Source organism: Ambystoma mexicanum, chromosome 3q, assembly GCF_040938575.1.
Source record: "Ambystoma mexicanum isolate Mex_15411 chromosome 3q, UKY_AmexF1_1, whole genome shotgun sequence".
Taxonomy (NCBI): domain Eukaryota; kingdom Metazoa; phylum Chordata; class Amphibia; order Caudata; family Ambystomatidae; genus Ambystoma; species Ambystoma mexicanum.
Genome location: NC_090926.1, coordinates 892,597,950 through 892,625,473, shown reverse-complemented (window position 1 = coordinate 892,625,473; position 27,524 = coordinate 892,597,950). Strand labels below are relative to the sequence as shown.

The window sequence follows — 27,524 nt, the reverse complement described above, 5'->3', positions numbered from 1 at the left end:
CGTCGTCGCTGCAGACGAGATGACCCTGCGTCCTATCGTATCCAATTTCTTTCCCTCACCGTCCGGCGGGGAAGTCGATGTAGAGGCCGCGCCCCCCCCCGCTTTCTTCCTGGCCGCCGCGGAGAGACGACGGAGTCCGGGGTCAGCTGTGCCCGAAGGCACAAGGGGGCCGCGTCCGGGACCCGGTACTTCTTCTCGTACCGATCCCTTCTAGCCGGCGTCGTGGATGGGTTCTTGAGGAGGGCGAGGCCCTCATCCCAAATATCGTCCAGTAGAGGCACGGAGAGGACCATCTTCCTCTTGGCCTTGCGCCATTGATAAAGGAAACCTTCCTTCTTCTCTTCCGGGCAGAGCTGGAAAAGCTCGGATGCCCTGGCGATCATGGAGTGAAACGATCCAATCTCGTCGGGCGGGGAAGCCCGGGTGGGAGGTGAAGACGGCAGATCCTTGTCGTGAACCTCGTCGTCCGTACCCGTTGCGGCCGTGTCCGTCCCCGTATCATCCCCACGAGTCATGGACGGGGAGGAGGGCTGAACAGGGCACGATGGCTGAAAAGGAGGTGGAGGATGAATCCTCCTTCTCTTAGGGGGAGGGCTCCCAGAAGGGCCTGGCTCCGGGTCCCCAGTCGGGAGCGGTTCCTCCGCTGGTGGTAACGGCAGTCTCGTCCTTATCTCCGAGCATAAGGACTGTATAGCCAACAAAATGGCCGCCGAGTTGTCTTGCGGTGCTGGTTGAGGGGAGTCCGACGGGCGGTCAGGGGCCCCGTCGGCACCCTCGACGTTATCGTCGTCTCCTACGTCGGGATCCCTCCCGACGGGCTGGTCTTCTTCCACGCCAATGCCGTGGCTTAAGACTTCGATCAGCTCTTCCTCAGAGGTTGAGGCCGAATCCACGACGACCTCCTACCCCCCCCCCTTTTCTTCTCCGTCAGAAGTTTCACGGGGGTCCTGTCGATGGGCATAAAGGAGGACTCCCTCTGCGGTGCCAGGGAGACTCTGAGCCCCGAGGTCGCCACCACTGGTGTAGCCTCCACAGGCTGAGCCAGGGCCGCCGCGACTGTCTCGATAGAGGCCTTGGCCGGATGGATTAAGGCTTTCACCACCTTAGGTGCGCTCATCGCCTTCTCCTTGGGGGGAGGGACACTGCCTCGCTCTCCCTCCGATGGGGCCTTCGAGCTCGACAGGGTCCTCTCCAGGAGCTTCGCCGGGTGCTCGGCCTTCCTCTTATCCGAACCAGAGCGTTGGCTCATGGTCGATGGTGCCGGGGAGGATGCGCCCTGCCTGGCGCCCGTAGAGCCCGACCGTTCGCCGTTCCCGGTGCCAGCGGACTCGTGGTGCTTGGCCTTGTGTTGGACCCCGTCGCCGGGGCGTCCTCAATGGTCTTAGAAAACCGCTCTGATTTCTTCTTCTTCTCGCCTGACGGGCTCTTCCCTTCCAGCCAGTTGGCGAGACGTTGATGGCGGTCCTTCATGGTCCGCTCCGACATATTGCCGCAAAACACAGTCCTTCTCCACGTGCGTCTTGTCCTCATGTAGGCAGTAAATGCAAAGGGAGTGTTCGTCCTCCTTAAAAACATTCTGAAGCTGGCATCCAGGGCAGACCCTGAACAGCTTTCCAGGCGTCGAGCTTCCCTTCTCCTGGGCCATGTCCGAGATGGGCCTGAGAAACTTCTGGAGTCCTCCAATAGCGTGGCTCGACGAAATCTTCCCCCTTGAGGGGCATAGAAGAATCCGACACGGGTCCCTGTTGATCGGATGAAGAAATGGTGGAGCTTGAGGCTCTTTTTGACCGAAAAATCGAAGTTTGAGAGAAACAAAACGTGAAAAATAGCACTAACGCTCGAGAGCAATAGCACGAGGATCCCAACACTTGAACGTGCGGTAAAAATCTGAAGATGGCTGCCAGAGGTGGGGCTTAGGTAGAGGGCGGTCATTGGCTGTGGTCAGTATGACGCAGAGATCAGTGATTGGTTACTACTACGAAAGACAGATCAGAAACAAAACTGATACTGGTTTTTTCTTTACCGAGGATTCCCAGCCTGACGACGGGGAATATTCATGAGCATGTGAATCCATGCCAGACCCCATGCTGGAGAACAATACCACACCACTACACAAATTCCACTTTGTTAAACCCTGCTACATTTCACGTAGACCACCTTATACCAACATACTCCAATGTCTTATCTATACAATATTATAAAAGTAGATGGCAGGTTTATAGCAACCACAAACTTGTTGGTAGGGATATAAATGTATTAAGTAAAAAAAAAAACAAATCAGTTCAAATTTCCCAACTTTGATACAAGGTTGAAATGTCATAACTTTTATAGACCGTATTTATCTTTAGTGATCAAGTATGTGCAGCACATCGTTATGTCCGATGCAACACAAACTATTTTGGGAACTGAAATCTGAGTGAGGTAAATGAAGTATCCATAATCTATGGGCACTCCCATCCCCTGCACACCTATGAATACTAGCAATAATTTCCAGTCAAAATGAATTCATAAATTAGTTAATTGCATATTTGTTAAGTTACCATTAATAAATTCATTAGATTGGAAATTTAAGAAACAATAGTCATAATTTAGTTTCATGAGTATGTATTATTTTCATACATGTACCTCATACAATACTCGTAAAACAATGACCAGTGTCATAATTAAAAGTGATTTCTTCACAATCAAATTCAAAAACACCAAAATTACAAAGATTCAATAAAGTGCTCAACGCGTTTCGAGAGAGTCCCTCTTCTTCAGGAGCAACAGTTCAAAAAAATTATTTCATTAATATTATAATGCACAAGTGGTTCCATATTCCAACATCACTGTTAACATAAGTTCCTGTCACCATGTTACTCTTGTTCTAGTGTAGTAATGAAGTGTCCCCTGCAATTAATACAAATGACACTCAGTTATTAATCGGAAATATCCAAACTTACATCCACACCTATTAATGTGGATGAGTAGTTACATTGTATTACCCTAATCAGGTATTTTGGTCCTCTACGCAGGTAAGGGGATTCCATTTTCATATACTTGTAGCCATAATTAGCTTGTGTTTGATGAAACCCTCAACGTGAGTTTATTGTCCTGAAATACAGGAATGTGTGTTTCAATACCTGGTTATGTCACTCTATACATTACAACTTCTAACTAGCATGTCTAGTCAATTAGTCCGCTAAACCCAATGGTTTGCTACTCATGAGCACAGAATACAAGCTTTATAGTTCCGGTAAACTAGACTTAATGCTGGAAAGAATTGTGCATAATGCTCACCTCTAGGTTGATATGAGGTGAAGGACAGTTTGTATTCGTGGCCCTGCGCCTAGCTTGCAACGAGTACAAATGCTGCACTTACGAACGTGATGCATTCCTTTCACTTTCTATAGGATATAACATGTTTGTTACTACGTGGATTAAATAACTAATGCAAGATTGCTGTGCATTAAAACATTAATGAAATTATTTTTTGGAAATGTTGCTCCTGAAGAGGGACCATCTCTCGAAACACGTTGAGCTCTTTATTAAATATTTGTAATTTTGGTGTTTTGAATTTGATTGTGAAGAAATCACTTTGAATTATGACAATGATCAATGTATTAATAGTATGGTATGAGGTACATGTATGAGAATAACAGTCATGAAATTAAATTATGACTTTTTTTTTAAATAGGTTTATTTTAAACCAAGGCAGGGTGACAACGGTACAACATAAGTCAAGACATGTAAAACAAAACCAATAATTCCCCAACCGCCTCCCCCCCATACCCCTTAGTCTGGGGTCGGTTCCCGTTAGTATGCGTTTTCTGCGCTTGATTCAGGAAGTCTTCCCTCTCAGGGAGCCTCCCGATCCCTCAAGGCCCACCGTATATTGGTAGGCTTATAGGTCAATGCTGGGAATTTCAGGTAATATTCCAACAAATGGGGCACAAATGTTCTGAAAACGATAGAGGAGCCCGGCCCTTGCCGCCGTTACCTTCTCCGCGATCAGAATGTCCCATATTTTCTGCCCACCATTGGGACAAGGGGCTGGCCCTGGCTTTCCAGGAGCAGGCCATCACTATTTTCCCAGCCAGAAGGCATTGGGTCAGCAGTTTGGCTTTATTTCCAGAGCGCGGATAGGTCCCGGGAACCGGGACCCCCCAGGAGGATGGGCTCAGGCTCCAGAGGGAGAGCCATCTGGGTGATCTGCTCAATGGTGGCTAAACAGTTTCCAGAACTGTTGGATCTTTGGGCATGCCCACCACATGTGGAAAAAGGAGCCTGGTCGGCCGCACCCTCTCCAGCAGACGTGGTCGAGAGATTGGTTCATATGATAAAGCCTGAAAGGGAGCGGGGGGGGCGGAGTACTACCAACTTAGCAGAATTATGTATGCAAATTCTCTATTGGTGACACAAGCGGATGATGTGTGCGTGTTCGGGTCCAGATATCCACCCAGGCCTGGCGCTCAACCGGGTGTCTCAAATCAGCCACCCACTGGCCCATACACCAGGTTTTTGAAGCAAGAAAGTCCTAGAAATCGTCTGTAAGGTGGAGATCCTTCCAATTCTTTAAAGAGCTGGGGAAAGTTAACGTGATACGTGTCCTTCGGGTTTGCAGTACGTGGACCCCCAAGTAGGGAATAGCCCTCATTTTCCATGCAATTGGACACATCGGGACTAGTGCCTGCCATTCCTCTGGGGAGAGGCCTACACCTAAGGCTACAGATTTGTTGAAGTTGATGGAGAAGCCTGTGACCTCTCCATAGCTAGTTATTTTAGTCAGGGCATGCCTTAGTGAGGAGCGGGCCTCCGAGATTGTGAGCAACACGTCATCTGCATATAGGTCGATTTTGTGTTGAGATGGTCGACCTGGGGGCCCTTAATGTGGTTATTCAGTCTGCTCTTCTGGGCGAAATGTTCGATAAGTGCAAATAGCAGTGGGGATAACGGGCAGCCCTGTCTGGTTCCACAGGTCAGGGGGATTGAAGCAGAGAGTGAGCCATTAATCCTAAGCAAGGTTTTCGAAGATTTATAGTTGGCCAGGACCATCGCCTGGAACGCCGGGCCAAACCCAAAGGCCTCCAGAGTAAGGCTCCCGAAGGACCAGTCCACCCCATCAAATGCCTTGGTGGTGCCTAGGGCCATTAACCCCAGATCCTGGGAGCTCCGGGAAGTGAGGTCTACCAGGTCCAGAGCTCTGCGGATGTTGTCTCCTGCCGATCTGTTCATAATAAAGCCTGCCTGATCAAGGTGAATTATGCGCGATAGGCGGTTAGCGATAATTTGGGAGTATGTTCACGTCAATATTCAGCAGGGCTATTGGCCTGTAGGAAGCCGGGTCTCGGGTCCTTCCCTGGTTTGGGAAGAAGGATGGAGGTTGATTCTTGCATTGAGGGGGTCACCGTGCCTGTCTCCCTAAACGAGTTGGAGCACCACTGAGGAGGGGGGGTGAGGGGGAGTGACAGTTGGGCGTCAAAGATTTTGTAGAACCTAGAGGAAAATCTGTCTGGACCCGGGGCCCGGGATTTAAGGGACTTAATGGCCTCTTCAACCTCCTCACCCGTGATCAGAGCTTCCAGGCTCTCCCTAGTCGAGTCATGCAATCGGGAAGGGCAGCTTCTTGTAGGTATTTATTTATTTATTCAGATCCCACAGTGCCGCTGTCATTACCTGGGCCAGGTGGTCTGCCGCTAGCTGTTGCTTTTTTGGTTCCGCGTATTGTATCATGGATCTCGCAGTCCGATAATTGTGGTCCTATGCTTTGCTTTAGCCAATTTAGCAATGAGCAGCTTGTTTGCCTTATTATTCTTCACATAATCTAAGTGTTTGGCTTTAGCTAAAAGCTGTGTAGTGTGTTCGGCGTAGTGGGTCTCTAGCTTCTTTCTGGCGATACGGATGGCTCGCTGTGTATTAGGGGACCAGCCTTTCTTCATGTGAATTTCCTCCGATGCTTTGAGCCCCTCCTCGAGGATCAAGCAAGCCTAACACCTACTTCGGTGCAAAGCCACTCCCTGTGTTCAGTGCTCCCCTGATCACCGCTTTCAAGGCATCCCAAGTGTTTGCAGCGGAGGTGTCTTTGAACGGGTTTTCTCTGAGGAGGTTTTAAATCGCTGTTGCAATCATGTCCCTTAGAAGCATTTTGTTAAGAATTGGGTCGTAAAGAGTCCATCTGCGCAGAGAGTTGGGGTTGGGTTCATGTGCTGGGATCTCCAGGATTACTGGGGCGTGATCAGACAGAATCCATGGACTGATAGATACATCATTGGCGTAGGCAAGCATCTGGGGGATGTCAGGAGGAGGTCAATCCTTGAGAAGGTTCGGTGCACGTAGGAGTAATCTCTTTCGGAGGGATGAAGCATCCGCCACGAGTCCACCACTTCTAGGGATCTGAACAGGCGCAAGAGACCGAGCGCCTGAGTGAAGTCTCCAGGGTACTCCAATGAAGTCTCCCTCAATTATGACTCGGCCTTCTGTGAAGAGGGAGAGGGAGGAGCCCAGTGAGTCCTAGAAGGCATCTTACCCAGGCTTGGGGTACTGAGACAAATGTGTGTAGGTCTCCAAGCAATAGGCATTCGGTTGCCATAAATTGGCCTTCCAGGCATGTTTTTGTTTCCAGAACCTGGGGGTTCAGACCCTTCCTGAAGAGGATTCCAGTGCCCCCCTTCTTAGAGCTACCTGAGGCGAAGAGTTGGAGCAGATAAGAACGGGAGTTGAGACGCCCAAAGTCCACCGGTAGTAGGTGAGTCTCCTGGAGCAGAGCTACAGCTGCATCTTCGTCCTGAAGCTTTTGTAGAATCAACTTACGTTTGGCGGGGGAAGTTCAGTCCATTAACATTGAGGGAGAGAAATGTTATGTTTGATGCTCCTGGGCTAGGTCCCTCCCCGCTGCCGCGTCTGGGGGTGGCGGGGGTGGGGTTCGATGGGTGTGAATTAGCTGTCATCTCAAAGAAATGCTCTGAACGCATCACCCTGCTCTTGGGGTTTTAACACAAGCTGCCAACGGGAGGCCGTAAATTTAACTGGCCGGGGGGAGGGGGTGGGGGGGAATGACATTGTAGGTTCGGCCTTTCCCCTGCCCAACCAAGCCAATCAAGTAAGTAAGAATAATGTGGCAGTCCAAGGACTCATAGGTGGCATGTGCCTTGGAAATGGGCACGGGCTGTGAATGGGGCCCGCTGCATTGGTTGTAGCTGTTCTTGAGCTGGGTCAAGGTTGGTGAAGTTCCTTTGGGATAGAGATGGGAAATCAGTGAGGCAGAGTTCCAAAGGTTACATTCCTGCATCGGTCTACCTTCTCCTGTTGCTCAGTGGCACCTTCGAGCAGGAGGACCGCCTAGGTTTCGGGAGAGAGACAGCTCCCGCATCAGTAGTGTCCTCCGATCTCGGCGATGTGGCCTCTTCGGGCGAGGATGGGTCCATGATTTTGTTGGCACCCTCAAGGTGGCTGATTCTACGTACGGTACCGTTGTATGAAAACTGTAGGGCTGTTGGGAATAGGCATCTGTAGCGAGTCTGATGCTCCTGAAGAAAGAGTTAGAGGCCGGACGGAGAGATTTATTTTTCTGGAGTGCGAGTAGTAGATCTGGAGAGGTGAACCCTGGAAGGAAAGTTAGTCTTCAGAAAAACTGATTGCCGAGATGGCCTCTTTGTGGTAACGAAATGCACTTTAGTTATGACGTCAGGAGCGGGTTGAGGGGGGGGGGGTGGTCTGAGTCCACTCCCCGACATGGGCGCAACCTGCGAGTGCGATCCAGAAGGAGTTGAGGTTTGTCCAGTTGTGGGAGCAGGGATTGGAAAAAATCCCCCACATATTCCGCCAGGTTTTTGTCCAGGACAGAGGTCGGCATCCCTCCAATTTGGAGGTTGTTGTGCTGGGCCCCATTTTCAAGATGATCTTGTTTGAATTAGAGGATTTCACATTTGTCCTGCAAGGTTCTGATCGAACGTTGATCCCCCCCCCCCCGCCGTGTGGTTTCATGGTCCTGGGCGCGGTCGTCTATCTCCCCCAGCCTTTGTTCCCCCTCGGTCACCCTTTGATCGGTGTGCTCTAGCTTTGTGGTAAGCTCCGTCATGCAGGATCTAAATTCAGACTTAATATCAGTCATAAAAGCCTGTGTGTCCCCTTTGGTGGCAAGGGCTTCTCTATCCTCTTGGGATTTGTGGGGTAAGCTTGGAGGGGTTGCGTTTCTTCCCGTTGTCAGTCGATGTGAACAAAGTGGCGATATCTGAGTGCTTACCAGCTTTTAGTTGCTTCGCCATTGCACCAGTCCGGGTGTAGGGAGAGTGACTCAGAGGTCTCCCGAGAATGTAGAGTTGGGGGGGGGCTATTGTTTGAGGTCAGAGCGTTAAAGTTGCTGGAGTGAGGGTCCCGGTACCTTGGGCAGTAGGTGTTTCCGTAGACCGAGGCCTCCCAAAGCAGGGTGGGGCGAGGAGGGGGGTCTTTGGTTCCTCAAGCGAAGTATGGGATTGCAATGTTGTCCCTGGCTCCTTGGTACAGATTGAGGAAGAGGGGCTAGGAGTGTGGGCCAGGGCATCCAGGAAATAAGTGGAGGGAGGAGGGGGTGAGCAGAGCAGCCACAAGAGCGCACCTGTTCAGTGGAGCCTCTTCGGCTGGCTGCGAGCAGAAGTCAAAAGCCGGTTCCGTAGACGTAGCATTGCGGACTGGGCCCATTCCGGAGCTTCAGGGGTGCTGGGCCAGGTGGGCCCACATTCGCAGTCGCACTGCGTAGTGCAGGCTGAGGCCGGGTCCCAGGTCGATCCACCCTCCACTCGAGTGGGGGGGGCGGGGGGTTGGGGAGCAGGCCTGAGGAATGGGTTCAATGCTGTGCCGTCGTTCCGTGAGAAGCTTGGAACGTTGCTGCTCCTTCGCAGCTGGTGGAGCGGTCTACCAGAGCTTGAAGCAAGTGGGGGGGGGGCAGGCAGACAGAGGAACTTCACCCCGCTGCTCCGGCATCTCAATTTGCCTCCAGTTGGGACTCGTAGTCAGGGTGCCATGTGCCACCGGGAGGGACCCTCTCCACGTCAAGGTGCCGTAGCCCAAGCCGGAGCTCTCCACCCTGAGAGCAGTGTGTTCAGTGCTGGGTGCCCGGGGCTGATGGGCTCAGAGCTGCCAATGTGTGCGGCGGTAGGGTCCTCAGGCGGGGTCGCAGTCCCTCCAGGGGAGTGATTAAGAGGGGTGGGGGGAGGGGGGGGGACAACGTAGCTTGGGCCACCGGGACTTTATCTTGCATCGCTGCGGGCTCTGCCAGCTCCGCTCACCATTTTGGAAGGAGGCGGCGGAGGGGCCGCAGAGTATGAAGGCACGCTGTGTGTCTTCCTGGGGGCTGTCAGTCCCGATTTTTGTTTCCTCAAGTGTCGCAGGGCTTCAGACATCCAAGGTAGGGTTCCATCATGGTATTAATGGCTGGAGCTTGACCAAATTTGCTTGTGCAGCAGGTCCAACACGGAGGACTCTAGGAGAGCGTCCGCATTGCCGGAGCTCCAGGCCACGCCCCCCCATGACTATTGTTACTTAAATTTTGAATCTAATGAATTTATTAATGGCAACAAATATGCAATTAACTAATTTATGAATTAATTTTGACTGGAAACGATTGCCAGTATTCATAGGTGTGCAGGGGATGGGAGTGGCCATATATTGTGGGTACTTCATTTACCTCATTTTTCCTTGACTTTTGATACCAGAGTCATCACACTCTCCCCCGCACCCTTCATTTGCATTAACTACCAGGGAGCCTCTGGAGCTCCGAATAATATGAACTTAGAACCCAATTTTTTTCAAAAAATACAGTGTGCTTACTCTCTATTTTTCTTTAACTGAAATCGGAGTGTTTGGATCCAAAGTTCAGTAGGTTCACTCGCCATCCCACATCCTCCCTTTCAAATAGGTTCCCTTGAGTTCTCAACCAGTAGAACACCCTTTCAGAAAACATTTTGACTCAGTCCGAGGGGATGGAGCGTTACCCCATTTCAGTGGCTCTATCATGGTCTTGTTGACCAACAATGCGTATTTGACTTTCAGGTGGTCAGTCAACCTATTATCCAAGAGCCTTCTGCCAGGATATGGCTTCCCTCCCCCAAACCGCTCCAACCTCCCTGAGTGGTATCAATTCTAAGAACCTAGTCTGCAACAATGTTGACAGTGAGACAATTTATGAAATTCGACAGCGGATTGATGCCCACATGAACCTTGTCCAAGGAAGTTTCTCTGATTTCTGCCTATGTGCCAACAGCAAAAATCCAAAGTTTTCCACAGCAGGAAAGTTCTATTCTTATCCCTGGACCACCTTCTTTTTGGTATCGATCCCAATTACTGGTTGGATACTTAAATCTGAGAATGAGGACAGTTAACCTTTATCTTCTTCAGAAGAAAACTAGAAACTGAATGTGCCACACGATTACTGCCACCCAAACCCAATGTTATTTAACCCTACCACAGATGCCTAGCCACCTTAAGAATTACTTTGTTAATGACTAAATTCCTTGAAACTTACGTCAACGGAGAGATCCAACATCTGTTCCAACCTTTTCATTGTAATTCGTGTGTAGTACTTTGCCATTATCCGAATATTCTGGAATAAACAAATTGTTCAGGCAACAGGTTCATACCACACAAAATATGATCAAAGAAACAAATGCAATATTGTATGATTAGGGACAGAAATAAACAAATAAGGTGAGCCAACAAATAAAAATAAAATAGAAAAAGTACAACTATTTCAGTACGTAGAAAAAGGATTTTTTTTTTTTTACGATTGATGCAAAGCAAACTCCATCAAATATTAATCTAGGTTTCAATGCTTCATATTGACTGCATGTACATTAAAATGCACTAAAAAAAAAAGTAATTAACTACATCCTTACAAAATGTTGAAAGGCACTTACATGTTCCACAACTCTGTTCTTTAGGTCTTTCCACCTCTTTTCTCCTTCCTCTGTAAAAGCAAAGACATCTGTAGCCGTACTTTCAAGTGAACCTTCTCTGAGCTCTTTTCCATACTCCTCTACAAGGTTGGACCATCGCATCAGCTCCATAGTGGTGAACAACTTCAGCAACTCTCTGCAGATTACAAGGAGAATTACAGTACACTAAACCAGGTTTCTATAAGGGAGGCTACATCATTCCACCACTACATAAGAAATCAATGTGTAATCCCGCCATTTTTCAGTTTAACCTATATGAAACTTCACTAACATGATACTAGCTCCCCTCTAGTCATAGGCAAAAGATATACTAATACTTGCTAGCACTGGAGGAGGTCATTGAATACATTTAGGAACCTAAGATTTAGAAGCCTCGAAAAGGTAGCCCGACCTATAAACTGTCTTCAACACATATCACAGAGCTGTTCTCAAGTCAGTCCTCCACCACCTGCATGTTAGCATTAGTATATCATGGTCAGGAAGAGTCCACGGGTTAGAGGATGGATAATCTCCCTGAAGGACAGAGTACACCAGTAACTGCAAAGCAACATACAGCAGATTCCCAAACATGAATTGGAACAGGTAGACAAACAGACCAAGAAGATAGAGTAAAGAAAATATTCTTCCAAAAACATAAATTAACTGGGCCTCCTGGAGAAGATGTCAGTTAAAAAAAGCACAAGAAGGCATACAGGTAGGTAAGTCTCGGGAGGATAAATCGGGGGCAACGTGCTCGCCTTGGCAGCAAGACGACACTGAGCACCACAGGTTCGATTCTCTGGTCCGAGCTTAGAAACCACTGGGTATTACGCGCATTATAACCCATCATATCATTTAAGGCGACATATGAAGAGCCAAGGATGCAGCATCAACTCTGTGCAATTGTGAAAAACCTCTGGGTGTCTACTACATCTTCAAGATTGGTGTCTAATCAAATGGTCGACAGACAAATGGTCGAATTTTGTTTTTAGGTTTTCGTTTAGGGAAAAAAAGTCTTTTAGCAAAAAAAAAAAAAGAACAAAAAAAAATTCAATCATTTGACCTGTCGACCTTTTGGTATCGACCATTTGTCCTGTCGACCATTTAGATTCAATCATTTGACCTACAACCTTCAAGATTCCAACTCTCCATGATGCAGGAAGTAATCTACAGTTCTACCAAGGCAGTGGTGGATTATTTGCCCGGATGAAAACCACCATGTGACAACTTTAAAATACCAACAAAACTCTCAGCATCTGTCTGAATGAAAACCAGGGTTCTACAAACATCTAGGCTATGAAGTCGCCGTTCAATCTCCAAGGACAACTCTGATTGAGGTAGATTCAAATGGAAACTCAAAAACACAATTAGTTAACACTGGATGAGATTTCCCAAAGCAGGAATCAATACTGTCTGGAGCTATTTAGCTTCCGATTGCTACCTAAAAGAGCCTGGTTTAATAGATCCCTACATCAACTGGGAGATACTTGCGACTCTCCAGACAAACTGGTGCTATCCATACATCCCAAGGTGTGCATTCAAGGAGCATTAAGACACATCTAGAAGACAAGTCAATCATAAAGTGTCAACTGTAATGGGCATTTTAACATTGGAACCATTTACATTCAAACTACGGGTTCGACTGTGCCTCTGCAATAAGGCCATAATCCTGACTAAGCCATCATTTTATTTGCCTCCTAGGATGCCTGCCCGACCCCCAGCACTTTCTATTGAGTTGCCTCTCCCCTCCCCCTGCACATTACATGCCCCTTTTCTGCAGCCATCTCTTCCTGCCTCCCTAGCTTTCCCTACTCTCGTAGATGCTGCTAGCACCTTGCTTTACTGCCCCAATGCCACACTCCACCACATAAGTCTTCACCCCACTGCCCAAGTCATCTGTCCACACTCCAAGCTTATCCACCGACTTCAGCTCTCTTCTTCCTGCATGTCACTGCCCATGTTGGTCAGTATTCTGTAGACACATCACTCCATCAGAATCGCAGCACACCAAGGTTGCGCGCTATTTTTCCTTTCATTACTAGCTTTTCGGTTTACAACGTACACGTAATGTTATAATGCTGTTCCAGTCTGCCTTGGCTGAGCTGCAAAGTGGGTTACAGGCCCTTAACTACTGCTTTAAGCGCCCTCTGCGTCACTTCAGGAGTGGGGCAATAATCTGTGTTCCAGCCTGCCTTGCATCCAAGTTGCAGCATTCTATACATTAGCTTCTTGCTGTGCTGTCGATGGTAACTTTGGTTCACTGGATAATGACCGATATATAGAAGCTGCAATCAGATCCTGATCACAACAGTATTTCAAGGCATGTAAACAAACAGAGACCAGACCAGCAAAAAGTCAACGCCACTCCGTAGAGTAATGCTAGCCCAAAGGGAGTGACTCCCTTGCCCTGGATTGAAGGACAGTTGTGGAATCTTTAGTTCCTCAAGCGTTGGGGAATATCAGCCTTATTCAGGCTTCCTAGAAAGTTAAAACAGCAGTGGGGTGAGTGGGGGCAGGAGGGGCTCCCTGTCCCAGGCTTGAGGCTTGAAATGCAGTTCAACAGTTGCTGGGGAAAACTCTGCTCCCCAATTGGTCCTTCTCAGGCTTCTGTCTCTGGGTCCCTGACCCAGAGTGGAAGACCTGGTTCCTTTTCACCAGGCACAGTTGCAAAGAAGGAGTTTGGATGCATCTCTAAACTGTGGTTGATACCTGACCGAGGTGGTAAGAGCTGGTTTCTTCCCACCAGACAATAAGACAAAGAAGAGTAGGTTGGATTCACTTCAAAGCTGTGGTGGGTGCATGAGCCTGGTTGGCAGATCTGGTTTCCTCCTACCAGGTACCGAAACCTGGGAAGAACAGCTTGGATGCACGTCCAAGCTGTGAAGTCACATACAAACTTGGTTTACCCACTTGCCCAAGTACTGCTTTCATGTATATCACTCACAGTTCCCTTTGTGGTTCCTGGATTTTACATACAGGCTCGATTTTATATGGATGCAGGTCCCAGACTAGCACTGCAGGTTTTGCCAGTACCCCGGTAAACTTGGTTCACTGTTCTGAGAGTTATTCAGAAAGCTAAACCCAGATTGTCTTTTGACTTCCATCGGGGTCCTGTGATGAATCCTATGGATCCCTCCCTAAACCCCTTCCTAAAGTCTCCTTCCCCCCCAGGTGGCCAGGGAAAGAGACACTTCCTGGGGGTGGTGTTCTGCAGGAGTATCACCTGGGAGGAGAAAAGGCTTGGGGAAGTGAGAGGATGCCATGGGATGAGACAGTATTTCACAAACTCCACAGTATACAATAGCATGTCTCTCTCAGAGAGAGAGAGGGAGAGAGATACACACAGATGGAAAGAGACAATGAATATAATTTCTCAGCAAATCAGTAATCGCTAATGATATTCATGATATTCCAGATGAGCATACGTTATTTGGCAAAATGGTAATGATACATTTATGCCAGGACGTCAGACTGTAGTGAATGCAAAATGGTTATAGATCACTAGATGGGAACTGCTGCAAACGATAACACAATAATTAAAGGATTTAATGAGATTCGAGAAGAATCGAGGGCCATTCGATTGATCACCCGCCAGAACAGTTATGTCTTGGATTTGAATACAGCAATTGAAGGTGGTGTTTGCGCCAAGATCAGGCCTTCTTGCTGCACATACGTACCGGCCCAAGATGGAGAAAATGGAACACTGAGAGGCAATAACGATGTTATCTAATCTGCATAAAAAAATGATAGAAGAATTAGAAGAGACAACGGGAGACGATTGGTTCTCATCCAAGTTTTTCATGGATTCCGACCTGGGTGGTAAATGCTTTGAAGCTGTTACGAGCAATACTAGTGTTGGTAATACTGGGATTCTGTGTTGTGAGAATCATCATTGGGCAATGTCAGAAGACAATGAAAGCTGGTGAGATGAAAATAATTGACATAAATGCTGAAACTAGTGAACACAACATACAAAATGAGAGCATACCCGTTTAACATACAGAAAGAAATCCCCTAGCACTAACAACCCCAGGAATGAAGTTCTACTATCCAAAAGGATCACATGAATTATGCAGGACGTTGCATATTCCGTCAACCATCTGGCGAGTGTTGAGACATGCCTTGGAGTGTGGATGCACAGTTCAAGAATGCAGGGCACCTGAGTGAGAGGTGGGGGGGGGGTTCGGGTTGACAAAGCTATGGATCCCAAAGAATTCCAGTGCAAAGAAAAAGTGGAGAAGAATGAGGCGGTGGTTTAGGACTCAACCAGAGGGGAATGTAGAGGAGCAGGTGACATCTTCCCTCCCAGTCACCTCCACCACACTGGGCGAACCCCAGTAGAAGAGATCTGTGTTTGATACTAGTTATTGTCACAGTACTGCATCAAGTGTATGAGAGGCATTATGCACTCACAACCGTATTGAATGTACCCTCGTAGTGAAGTGGTGGAAGGATGTCAACACACCACTGGACATCAAAGAGCTCCAAGTGCAAGTTGACACGAGTATAGTGACATCATAACACGAAGATACGAGGACATACAGAAACAATATGCAGATACTTAAAGAATGAAGGAGTAATCCAAGTAACAAAGTAATCAAGTATAAAGAGATGACAAAATCATTGATGCCGAGAAGACAAGTGAGATGAAGCTAAACAGATTTATACATGCAGAAACGCAAGGTAGAGGAGTTACATAGAAGCTTACTACAGTAGAAACTAGAACATGAGTAAAGCGTCCATGACGGAAAGATGGAAGTCTGATTATGTTGCAACTACCTCAAGAGACAAACCAGGGCTGCAGATCAGAAACGCTGCAGAAAACCGCTTCCTGCAAGAAACAAAGAATATATTCCAAGACTAAGGATGACACAGCAAAGCATAATTGGAAAGTACAAAGGGAGTTAACCAGGATAATCTATAAATAAAGGGCACATTTCTATTAAGCAGAAGCAAAAACATCTGCAACTGCCGAGCATTGCCCAATCAAGGATGTGAAAAGCATATGTAAAATGGAACAATCGGGTTTCCGGAGGCCAAGAAGGGTAATAGTACACAGCACAATTAAATGAAATCGCAGTAAATAGAAGGTTGAAATGGACACATTTGTGGTCTACTAACACGCGATTCAGAAATTCAAAACAAGGACTATTCATTATTCCTCAGACAAAGGTAGTGGTGTACCCCGACTCCCTTAAAAGTTCCAGATAAGAAAAGAGTCAGCAAGGTCAACTATAAAGGCGAAGCCTTGGCTTGTGGCCTCACTGATGAGAAGGTAGGATAATTGACCAACGTGGTCAGTATTCTGAAGTCGTTCGGTGCACCCGGGTTTCATTTTTGTTCACAAGCCACTAGCGAGCCGAATGTCCAAGGTTGGGAGAGCATGCCAACCAATCATGAGTGGCTATGAAGCAGTTATACAATGTTGCAGAAGCCAATCTGCTGCTCGTAATTTTCAATCAGTATTATACGTATTTTAGAGGTAGTTAGAGTCGTGTCCACCAGATACAGGGCAGCCAATAATGTTATTGACACTTACACATGCTATAAGTATATATGTTCCGCTAACCAATCCCTCCGCTCAATAGGTTTTGTTGTTTACCACATAGGAGGTCATAACTGACGTACATCAATGTATAAAGTCTACTGTGTAACAGAAAGGCTTTGAGTGTGTGTGTTCTGCGATTTGTTATGCTTGCCAGATTTCCCTACTTTATTTGAGCTGACAATAAGTAGTACTTTGCCATAGTCTTTGATTCTGTCCAGTTATTTGGGTCGGAGGTCCTAGATTGAGGATTCCATTCTGCCCATGAGATACGCTCCAGGCTACTACTGCACAGAGCTCTCGGGGGATTTGCTACTGGTGTGCACCTCTATTCTTTAACAGACTTTACTCTTGTAAACTTTCAAACCAAGTCCTCCTCTTCTTGGGTATTAGCCAAACTGTTACGTGTAAAGTGTTTGTACATTTAAGTGGGCATCTCAGACCCCATCAGAGTAGGTTCTGAAAAATCCCCAATGCATACATAGCACATTGACCTACAAGTCGGACTATAACAAACCTGACTGAACCGCCAGAAGTTCGCAAGCTAGGTCTCTCCAAATGCAACCCCCATGATAACTTACCATTGGACTTCGCTGGATAAGGCGGATAGGAGTTGTAGTCCAAAACATCCTGCGACGGAGTTGGGAGGCCCCATCTCTTCTTGATGTGCCTGCATGTTTGAATTAAGTACCACTATCACCCCATACCTGCACTGGTCAATTCTGGCCAGTTTCACAACACGTCAGTGACCAGTTACTCTGTCTGTTCCATAGAACATCAAGTACCAGCAGCCAGCTAACAAGACAACCCAGAGAAGAGCAGATGGGACAAAGAGCAAACCAGAAAGCAGCCCAACCAAGCCAAGCTACTACACGACCTGCACCTCACGATCAGCATAGACATTGTACCCACCTGCAAGGGAGGCAGCGGAGCGGCTACTTCCTCAAGCCAACATTTTGAACCAGCCAGAAAGCAATCACATGAACTGCGTCACTGAATGCAATAATCAGCTACTGCCAGACATACAAGAGTGAGAAACCTTAACAGGCAGGAATGAAGAAGTTCAAAAAGAGTGCCCATTAGAAATGTTAAGACTAGATTTAAATCCCACGGGGGAACTTGAAAATGAGTTGAGGGGTGGGGAGAGGGAGGGGAAACGAGAGACTTTAATCAACCCTTTCAGAAACTGAATGACTAGAGGCAATGTGAAAGATGAAGGTTCCTCAGCCGTGCGTTTAAAGATTGATTGCGCGGCAAGGGAACCCTCAATTGTGCAAACTTGAAGTCCTGAATTTGCCAAGTATAGCAGGAAAGATAACACCATTGGTGTACTGCATGAAAAAGGGCCAATATTCTTAGCTCTACACAAGCTGCAGAATGTGTTCCTAAGGCAGCCGTATAAAGACTTAGTTGCTGGCCTTCTGGCCGAAAGCAACACCTCCATTAAGTCATCCGGGTGGTTCCAATCTTTGTATCTCAACCTTTCAGAAATCAAGCGCGACGGTTGAGAGTCCTGGTATCTGGATGGAGAACCTGACCTTCCCCTTGCGAGAGAACATCCTCTTTGAGGAAGACGAATCTGAGGACAGATGGACATGTCCAGAAGGTCCAAGTTCCACATTCTCCTGGCCCACTTCGGGCAATTAGAATCATGGGTTTATGGAATCTTCTGTGCCTCCTTATTACGCGAGGAATGACCGGGACTGGGGGATACGCGTACAGAAGTGGAAATTCACAGTCCACCACAAACACATCTGCTAGAGCTCCTCTTGGGGGAAATTCCCTTGAGCAGTATCATTCGCATTTCTTGTTGACACTCGTTACGAACCGATCTACCTGAGGGGTTCCCCAAAGGGTGAAGATCTCTTGGAAGATCTCTTGAAGGACTTCCTGAGCTAGTTCCCATTTGTGGGAGACTGGTCTGCCTGCTCAGAGCGTCCGCCGCCATTTTCATCTCTCCTGTTAGGTGAACTGCCGATAGAGATTCCCTCTTGAATGGCTCAAAACCAGAGCTGCATTGCCTCTCTGCACAATGGCAGTGATCCTACGCCTCCTCTTTTGTTGTGGTAGTGCATGGCCACTGTGTTGTCCGTCATCATCAGAACATTCTTTCCCTGTACTGATGGCAAAAAAGCTTCAGTGCTAGCCAGATTGCCCTCAGCTCTAATAGGTTTGATGTGTAGTCTGAACTGTAGTTGATGGAGACCAACAGCCGCCGATTGTAAAATCGTTGGTATGGGCTCCCCACCCAGTGAGTGAGGCGTCCGTGGCTACGGTTATCTCCGGCCATGGTTGCCAAAACAGTTCTCCTTTCAAGAGGTTCTCCCGACAGGCCCACCACTGGAGGTCTCGTGCTACTCTGTTCGGGATTTGTAGGAGATCTGACATCCTTCCTGAGAATTGTGACCACTGGGTCCTTAGCACCCACTGGAGAGATCTCATTCTCAGGCGAGCCTCTGGCACTAAAAATGCAGGATACCATGAGGCTGAGCAACCTCAAAAAAATAAAATAAATTGAAGGCTGGTAGACTCTGGGCATTTTGAAATCAGATCAGCATCTGTAGAATATCTTGAGCCTTCACCTCTGGTGGCAAGACTTTTCCCAGGGATGTGTCTAGGACTGCTACAATGAACTGGAGTCTTTCTGATGGTATCATGTGACTTCTTTAAGTTGAGGGAGAAGCCCAGCTTGTGGAGGAAGTGGCAAACAATCTAGATGGATCTGAGCTCGTTCCGGGGACACTGCTCTGATCAACCATTCGTCCAGGTAGGGGTAGACCTAAATCCCTCGCCTCCTTAGACTTGCTGCCAGAACTGCCATTAACTTGGTGAAGACCCCCAGGGCAGAGGTCAGCCCAAATGGCAGAACCCGAAATGGAGAGTGAGTTGCCAATGGCGAATCTTTAGTACTTTGTGCTTGAGATGGATAGGCACATGGACGTAAGCATCCTGAAGGTCCAGAGATACCAACCAATCCTGAAACTGGAGGGCCTGAAGGATCCGAGAAAGGGTTACCATCTTGAACTTGTCCTTCCTGAGGAATTTATTCAATTCTCGTAAGTCCAAGATGGGTCTCAATCCTCTGTCCTTTTCTGGTATTAGGAAGTAAGGGGAGTACCAACCCTTGTTCCTCTCCGCTACAGGTACCGTTTCTAGAGCACCTTTCTCTAGCAGGTCTACAATCTCCTGCATAAGGAGCGGGTCTGGCAATTTCAAAGAGTTGCTCCCTGGTGGATGACTCGGAGGAGTGTAGGAAAGGCAGGCATTAACCTTGGGCAATTGTCTCCAATGCCCAAGCATCTTATGTAATAGCCTGCCATTCTGTCAGATGTTGAGGTAACCTGCTTCCTACTGGTGTTGTGTGGAGAGACCTCAGAGGAGTTTTAGAGCTGCTGACGCAAATGCTGAGGGTAAGGCAGCACCTGCTGATTCGGACTTGGTACCTTTGACCCGTCCACTACGGGTAAATCGTCTGACCCCTTTGAGCTGGCTGCCCTCTGCCTTTTCCGAATGCAGATTAAAACGAAAGGGCTTTCCCCTCCAGGACATTCCTGTGGGGCGGTTTGGAATTTGACGAATTGCACCCCCAAGGGATTTGGCTGCTGCTTTGGAGGTTTGCAACTTCTCCAAACTGTCATCAGCTTTCTTGCCAAATAGAGAGGTGCCGTCAAAGGGCATATTTAGAAGTCTGGCTTGCAAATCAGGAGCAAAACCAGATTTCTGCAACCACGCACATCTGCGTATTATGGTACTGGCCGCCATGGCTCTGCTGATGCGGTCAGCAGAGTCAGGACCTGTTTGGAGGGACTCGCACATTGCATCCTTCCCGTCCTTGATATTCAATAATGTATCTTGTTCCACCCCTTCTGGCAGCCGGTCAGCCGCTGATGAAGCGCACTCCCAAAGGGTGTGGCTGAATCTCTCTAGCGTGCAAGTGACGTTAACTGACTTAAGTGCCATGCTGCATGCCGAGAAGACCTTTATGGCCATGGCGTTAAATTTCTTGTTGTGCCCATCTTGTGACGAAGTCACAGCCTGTACTACCAAGCTCTCTAGGTTTGGATGCTTAGTTAGGCACAAAGGATCTGAGGCCAACATTCTGTATTTCGCAGATAGCTTTTTTGCTGGGGTAACCTCTGGTGTTTCCCAATTTTCAGTTATCTTTCTATGTAATGCTGCATGAAAAGCAACTATAGGGTCATGTAAGATGTCTGTTAAGTCATCTTGGTGAAAAGAGGGTGCAGGTGCTGACCACCCCATAAACTCCATAATTCTCGCCATGAGAGATCTATAAAGACATCTCTGCAATGCTTGCCGAAGTCTGCCTCTGGGGAGTTATCTACTCAACCGGGGTATCACCTCTAGGCCTCTCCGAGGGGAACAAGGCCACATTCTCGAAGACACTCAGCATTTATTTGTAAAATTCTTCTGTTCTTGGGGCAGGTGACCCTTTCTGGGGAATTGGAAGATGAAGAGGAAGGTGATCTATAGCACCGCCTCTTGGTATGCCTCGATCTGGATGAGTAGTGATAACTACTTAGAGATCTCGAGTGACAAATGTCTCGGCCGAGGACAATTTTGAACTTTTTAACGGTCTTAACTTTTTTCAGCTTCCTGGTGCTCTGGGCCCAGGCACCACAGGCACACTGAGGATCAGTCAACGACATATTTTTTCCCCAAATCCCAGAATTGTTTTTTTTTTTTTTTTTTAAACCAGACCGTGGCGTCGATGGAGCGGACAAAGATGCCATTGCAGATTTGAAGGTTTCATCAAGAATATCGAAGTGTAGGAAAGCTTCACTGAAGAACGGAGCGTTGCGTCTCCGAGAATAAGAAAAGCACAGAAAAACGGATCTGAGCAATGGACGCTGCGCAAGATTGTTTACATCTGTGGTGAATTCAGCGCCAATATGGATGCCTTCGAGGAACACAGACTCGAGAGATGTCGACACACATCACCCCTCTACTGAATTATCCCCCCCTACTGAATTATCACCCCCTACCCCCTCAAGGCCAGCAAGCTGGAAGTGGATTTATCAAAGATAAGGAATACGTGGGAGGACACAATCCATTCGAAAATGTTATTTGGATAGGAGTGAAGTTAATAGAATATTTGACAATGCATTACTTACCGTAAAAGCATTTCTGATGGTTGTATCTGCTTAGATTCACATGCCGTGCATAGGTCCGACATCCAGTGGTCACTGCAGAGTATTGCATTTTGTTTTTCGTAGTCGAAGAGGGGACGTCGACAAGGCGTGTCTGTAACACTATCCCTATAGTGACGTGCGTTGTACCCACAATCCCTCACGCGTCGAGGTCCCTCTGTTTGTATTTTTTCTGCCCTGAGGGAGCCTTCTATATGTGAGTGAGTACAGAAAAGAGAGATGTAGAAAGATGTCTATGTTCCTTCCATCCGAGCGGGGAGGAAGGGTGGGCGCATGTGTATCTAAGCAGATACAACCATCAGAAATGCTTTTACGGTAAGTAATGCATTGTCTTCTGATGTTTGTTAATCTGCTTAGAATCACATGCTGTGCATAGACTAGCCAGCAGTACCCGGAGTTGGCGGTGGGTTATGAGAAGGAACAGTAGAGAAAAGATGTCTTAATACTGCCTGTCCCACCTGGGAGTCAGATCTAGAGTGTGCATCTAGACAGTAGTGTTTGGTAAAGGTGTGCACAGAAATCCAGGTAGCCGCTTTGCAGATGGACTCAAGGGGAACATTTGCAATGAACGCTATGGAAGCCCCAGTGCCTCGAGTAGAATGTGCTCTTGGCTTGAAGGGTAGTTCTCTTTTAGCAAGAGAGAAACAGAGTGATGCATTGAACAATCCATCTAGATATAGTAGACTTTGAGCCTGCATCTCCTTCTCTTCCTGCTGCCACCGAGACAAAGAACTGATTAGTCTTTCTCAGTGGCCTGGTTCTTTCCATGTAGAACATGACTGGTCTGCGTACATCCAGTGTATGCAGACTTTTTTCTCCCAAGTTGGAAGGGTTTTGAAAGAACGTTGGTAGTTCTATTGACTGGTTTACATGGAATTTCGAGATGAATTTCGGTGCAAACCTTGGGTGTGTGCGTAGAACCACCTTATCCTTGTGAACTGTTACGAAGGGGTCTAGAACAGAAAGAGCCTGTAGTTCACTTACTCTCCTAATGGAGGTGATAGCTATTAGGAAAGCAGTCTTAAGAGTGAGCTCTTTAAGAGTTGCCTTGTGCATGGGTTCAAATGGCGAGCCCATGAGTCTGGAAAGTACCACATTTAAGTCCCATCCGGGAGTTAGCTATCGAAGGGTGTATTCTCTTTATATTCTCTTTACCACTCCATGAAGGCCTTGATAACTGGTATCTTCCACCACGACACTAAGTTGGGAGGTGGTGTATGCAGAAAGTGCCGCCAGGTGGACTTTAATGGAATTGAACACTAGACCTGAATCCAGTAAATGGGTCAAGTACAGAACAATGTGTGTGGGAGAGCAGGCAACCGGGTTGATGCTCTTACCTCTACACCAGATGACAAATCTTCTTCACTTGCTAGAATAGCAGTGGCGAGTATTAGGTTTTCTGGCTTCCCTGAGGATGTCCATACATCTCTGCGGAAGTTGTAGATGTCCAAATTCTATGATCTCAGGAGCCAGGCTGCTAAGTTCATGGTCTGAGGGCATGGATGCAGTGTCCTGCCCTTGTCCTGTGACAGCATGTTGTACGGGCAGGGAAGTTTCACTGGGGGAGATAGGGACATCTCCATCAAGTGAGCGAACCATGGCTGCCGGGCCCACATTGGGGCCACTAGTATCATGGTAACTTTTTCCTGGTGCATCTTGTGCACAACTTTGTTGAGAAGGGGAGTCGGGGGAAAGGCGTAAACAAATTTCCCTGACCAATGAATCGACAGACCGTTCCCCTTGGATTGGTTCTGGGAGTACCTGGAGGCGTAACTTTGGCATTGTGAGTTCTCCAGAGTTGCAAACAGGTCTATTGCGGGGAATCCCCATTGCATGAAGACGTTTAAGACGATGTCTTCGTGCAATCGCCATTCGTACTCTTCGGGCAGGGGGAAGTCTCTGCTGAGTTCGTCTGCTAGCAGATTGAGTTCCCCTGGTACGTGTTGTGCCAGTAGGAACATGTGTTTGAGAGCCCACTTCTATATATTCTGGGACAGCTTGGACAGTCCTGGAGAGTGGGTGCCCCCCGGCTTGTTGCTTTAGTACATGGCTGTGATGCTGTCTGTAAGGACCATCACTGTCTTCCCTTGTAGGTGTTCCTGGAAGGCTTTTAGTGCTTTGAACACCGCCAGTAGCTCCAGTAGGTTTATTTGCTTGGATGCTACGCTCGGAGTCCACACTCCGTGAGCAGTCTGGTGGGATAGGTGAGCCCCCCCCATCCTGTGAGGCATGCGTCCGTGGTTAGAGTGGCCTCAACCGCGGGTGTGGCAAAGGGTTTTCCTTTGTCCACTACCGTAGCAAGAGAACCAAGGCCTGCGAGACTACCACTAGATGGTCTGACACCACTGGCTGTTGAGCCACTCTTGCATTGGGCGCATGCGCAGGCGCGCGTGAGGTACCAAATAAATACACAACGCCATCATTCCTAGCAAGCGCATTGCTTTGTGCGCCGTCACCTCTCGACCTGCCACATATTGGGGGATCTGAAACAGCATGTTTTGGACCCTCTCGTTGGAGGGGAAGACTAGGCCGTCCTTTGTTCGAATTAGGGCCCCTAGGAATTGTTTGACTTGGCTGGGGTCTAAGCTGGACTTCTTCTCGTTGATGGAGAAGCCCAGTTGGAACAAAAGGTCTACAGTCTTTTGGGTGTTTGAGAAGCATGTCTCGTAAGAATCCCCTGTTATGAGCCAGTCGTCGAGGTAAGGGTATACTGGGATGGATAACCTGCGCAGGTGGGCCGCTGCCACTGCCAGTACTTTCGTGAATACCCTTGGTGCAGATGCTATGCCGAAGGGTAGCACTCTGAACTGGTAGTGTTTGCCCTCTATCATGAACCTGAGGTATTTTCTGTGCACTGGCAAGATTAAAATATGAAAGTATGCATTTTTCATGTCCAGTGTTGTCATGTAATCTCCCTGTGATAGCAGTGGGATCACTTCCTGTAAGGTCACCACACAAAACTTTTGGGGTTTGACAAACTTGTTCCCTGGGCGCAGATCTAATACAGGGCGCATGGTTAGATCCTTTTTGGGTACAAGGAAGTACACTGAATAAATACCTTCCATTACCTGAGATAGAGGCACGACCTCTATGGCTCCTTTTTCCAGCAGTTGGTCCACTTCTTGGAGAAGGATGGCGAGGTGTTCTGGTGTCATGCGGCGTCCCCTCGGGGGTCTGTATGTTGGGGAACTGTTGAACTCTATACAGTAGCCACGGGCTACGGTGGATAGTATCCAGCGGTCTGATGTTATTCCCTCCCAAGCTGGAAGAAAGGATGTTAACCGGCCCCCGACCGGCGTTGCATGGGAGGGGACGCGAATCTTCACGTCACTTGGTGGTGTTGTTGGCTTGGGAGCCTCTGGGGGTGGAACCCCGGCCTCTTCCCTTGCCACGGCGTTGACCCCTCTGATTGTACTGGCCGCTATTACCCTGGTAGTTGCTGGCAGAATACTGTTGTTGGTTTTGTTGCTGGCGTTGTCCACAAAAAAAGCGCTCATTACCAAATCCCCGCCTGCTAGGGGGTTTTGAAATTTGGTCTAAGGTCTTTATTGTATCAAATTCTTTCTTCGCGTTCTCCAGCGCGTCATCCACTGCTCTCCCAAAGAGGTTGGACTCCTCTATAGGTTTATTAATAAGGGACGCTTGTGTTTCCGCCTTAAATCCGTAATTGCGAAGCCAGACGTGACGCTTTAGTAAAATTCTTTGTACCAAAGTGCGGCCAGCCGTCTCTGCTGCATCGAGGGTATTTCTTGACGATGCTTTGATTGCCCAGAGAGCCATCGTTAACTGTAGCCAGTAAACGAGTCCTTAGGGGTTCGGGAACTTCTTCGATGTCCTGTTTGAGCTTAGCCCATTGAGCCTCGGCGTAGCTTGCCAATAGGGTATTATTATTGGCGATTCTGGTAGAGAATGCTGCAGAGGTGGTGATTCTCTTGGCTAGGGCATGCAGCTTCTTCCCCTCTTTATCTGGGGGTGCCTCGCTGGTTGATAGTGGGACTCCTGCCCTTTTCCTGGTGTTGGTCACGACCAGGGAGTCCGGGATTGAGTGACCCTTAATATATAATGGGTCTGATTGAGAGGGAGAGAACAGTTTGTCAATCTTCGGATTGACCCCTCTCACCAATGCAGGAGTGGAAAGAGAAGGTGTAATATGTCTCTTAACTGAGGCGAGGATGGGTATAATTTGGCTAGTGGGGGGGTGGGGGGGGGGGGGGGGGAGAGTTTTCTTTGATAATCCTTTCCACAAAATCGGTGTCTGGGGTGACCTCCACAGTTTCGATTTCGAAATGTGCTGCTGCCTTCTTCAGCAGTGCATTGAAGGTGGGTTGATCGACAGGCGAAGGGTTCCTGACTGGTGTAGTTTCAGTAGACCTGATGACTATACTGCTACTGCCTGAGTCAGTCAACCTAGCCGGTGACTGCCAGGGATTTGGGTCGCCCTCGCCTGTGTCTTCCTGGAATCCCTCCTCACATAGGTTAGTTTCCTTGTGAAAACCTTCCCCTTCTTGTTGGTCTTCAACATAAGTGAACTCATCTTCCTCCTGGAAGAAGGTGTCTTCCTCAGTGGGATTGTAAGAGTATATGTCCTCCTGTATGGGGTTATAAAACTTCTGGTAGTTAGCCCTTGGACTCTCCAGGGGTGCCTCCCTTGGTCTCTTGGGTGCCCTGTCTTCTGGGATGGACATGAACCGGTCTAGTTTGTCCATGCAGGTCTGGAACCTTTCAAAGGTCCACTGAGGTCGGCCAGGGAAAGAAAAAGGAGTTTCTTCCTCCTGTAATTGTCTGGTTCTGTCCCATAACGTCGAAGAAAGTGAGCCTTCGCCTTCTGAGTAGCCTTCTTGCTGGCTAGGGCCTTCTGTTGGCGTCGGGAACTGACCTGATCTGTTTTCCGGCACTTTCGGTGTATCTTTGGCCTTGTGCGCGGTTTTCGGCATCTCACTCGCCATACGTCTCTGGCCGTCCTTAGATGATATACGCGCAAGGCTTTCGGCGATCATTCCCTCTTCCGAGGAATCGGTCGCCATCGCGCTATGTAACGTCGAGCCTTTGGTCGTCAAGTCCTTGCCCGTCGAGTCCTTGCGGGCAACGTGAGCGCTCTTGCGATGCGCGGCGCCGGAGGTTTTGGTGTTAGCGCCCTTATTTTTAGAATGCCCAGTCGCCTGCCGCGGAAGCGTTGAGGGCTGACGACCCTTACGGTCGGCAGAAGACGCCGGTGGGCACGGCGTCCCTGTTGGTGCTATGGCTGCCTTTGTCTTCGACGAATGCGTGCCGGGGTGTATGTTTTGGTGTTTTTCTGTGTGCTTCCTTGTCGCCGGGGTGTTCATCCCCATAAGCTGGGCGTGAGCCGGGCTTGTCGGGGCCGGGGACGGACGACGACGAGCGTGAACGCTCCTTTGAGAGGTCTACAGCCTCCGTTACGGGGGCCGTGTAGTCACTTGTCCTCGTTGTACTCAGCAGTGGCGGCACCAGACGAGGAGTCAGGCCTAGACATGGCGTAGGCCGCCCACCTTTTGACCCTGCGGTCTTTTAGAGTTTTGGGCTTTAGTAATTTACAGGCCGCACAGCCGTCGACCTGGTGATCGAGGGGTCAGCAACGGTTGCACGTTTGTGCTTATCCTTCCAGGTATATTTACCCTTGCAAAGCGGGCAAAACCTAAATGGCGTCCTCTCCATAGCTGAGGGCAAGATGTGTGACTACGACCTCGAAAGAGAGGGAGGGGAAAGAGAAAGGCATTCTTAAAGAGAAAGAAAGACCACAAAACCCCACTCTCCCTACTGAGTATGGCCGGCAAGGCCAGGCCACATGTTCGGCAGCGCCGAAGGATCCCCTCCGCTCATCCTTCCGAAGATCTTGCTCGGCGGAGAAACAGCTCTGCGTCGAGGGAGGGATCTACGTTATTGATATTAATAACAAACGACCAAAGG

At 48.4% G+C, this 27,524-nt stretch overlaps 1 protein-coding gene across 1 annotated transcript in view; it reads right to left on the bottom strand.

Moving 5' to 3' along the window:
• The window catches only part of PSMD12 (proteasome 26S subunit, non-ATPase 12), a 270,699-nt gene that overhangs the window by 28,907 nt on the left and 214,268 nt on the right, over positions 1-27,524 (bottom strand). The window contains exons 9-10 of the mRNA XM_069655033.1: positions 10,869-11,043; positions 10,478-10,555 (exon numbers count right to left, since the gene is read on the bottom strand). Coding sequence (XP_069511134.1) covers positions 10,478-10,555; positions 10,869-11,043 — 253 coding nt within the window. The remainder of the gene's footprint in view (positions 1-10,477; positions 10,556-10,868; positions 11,044-27,524) is intronic.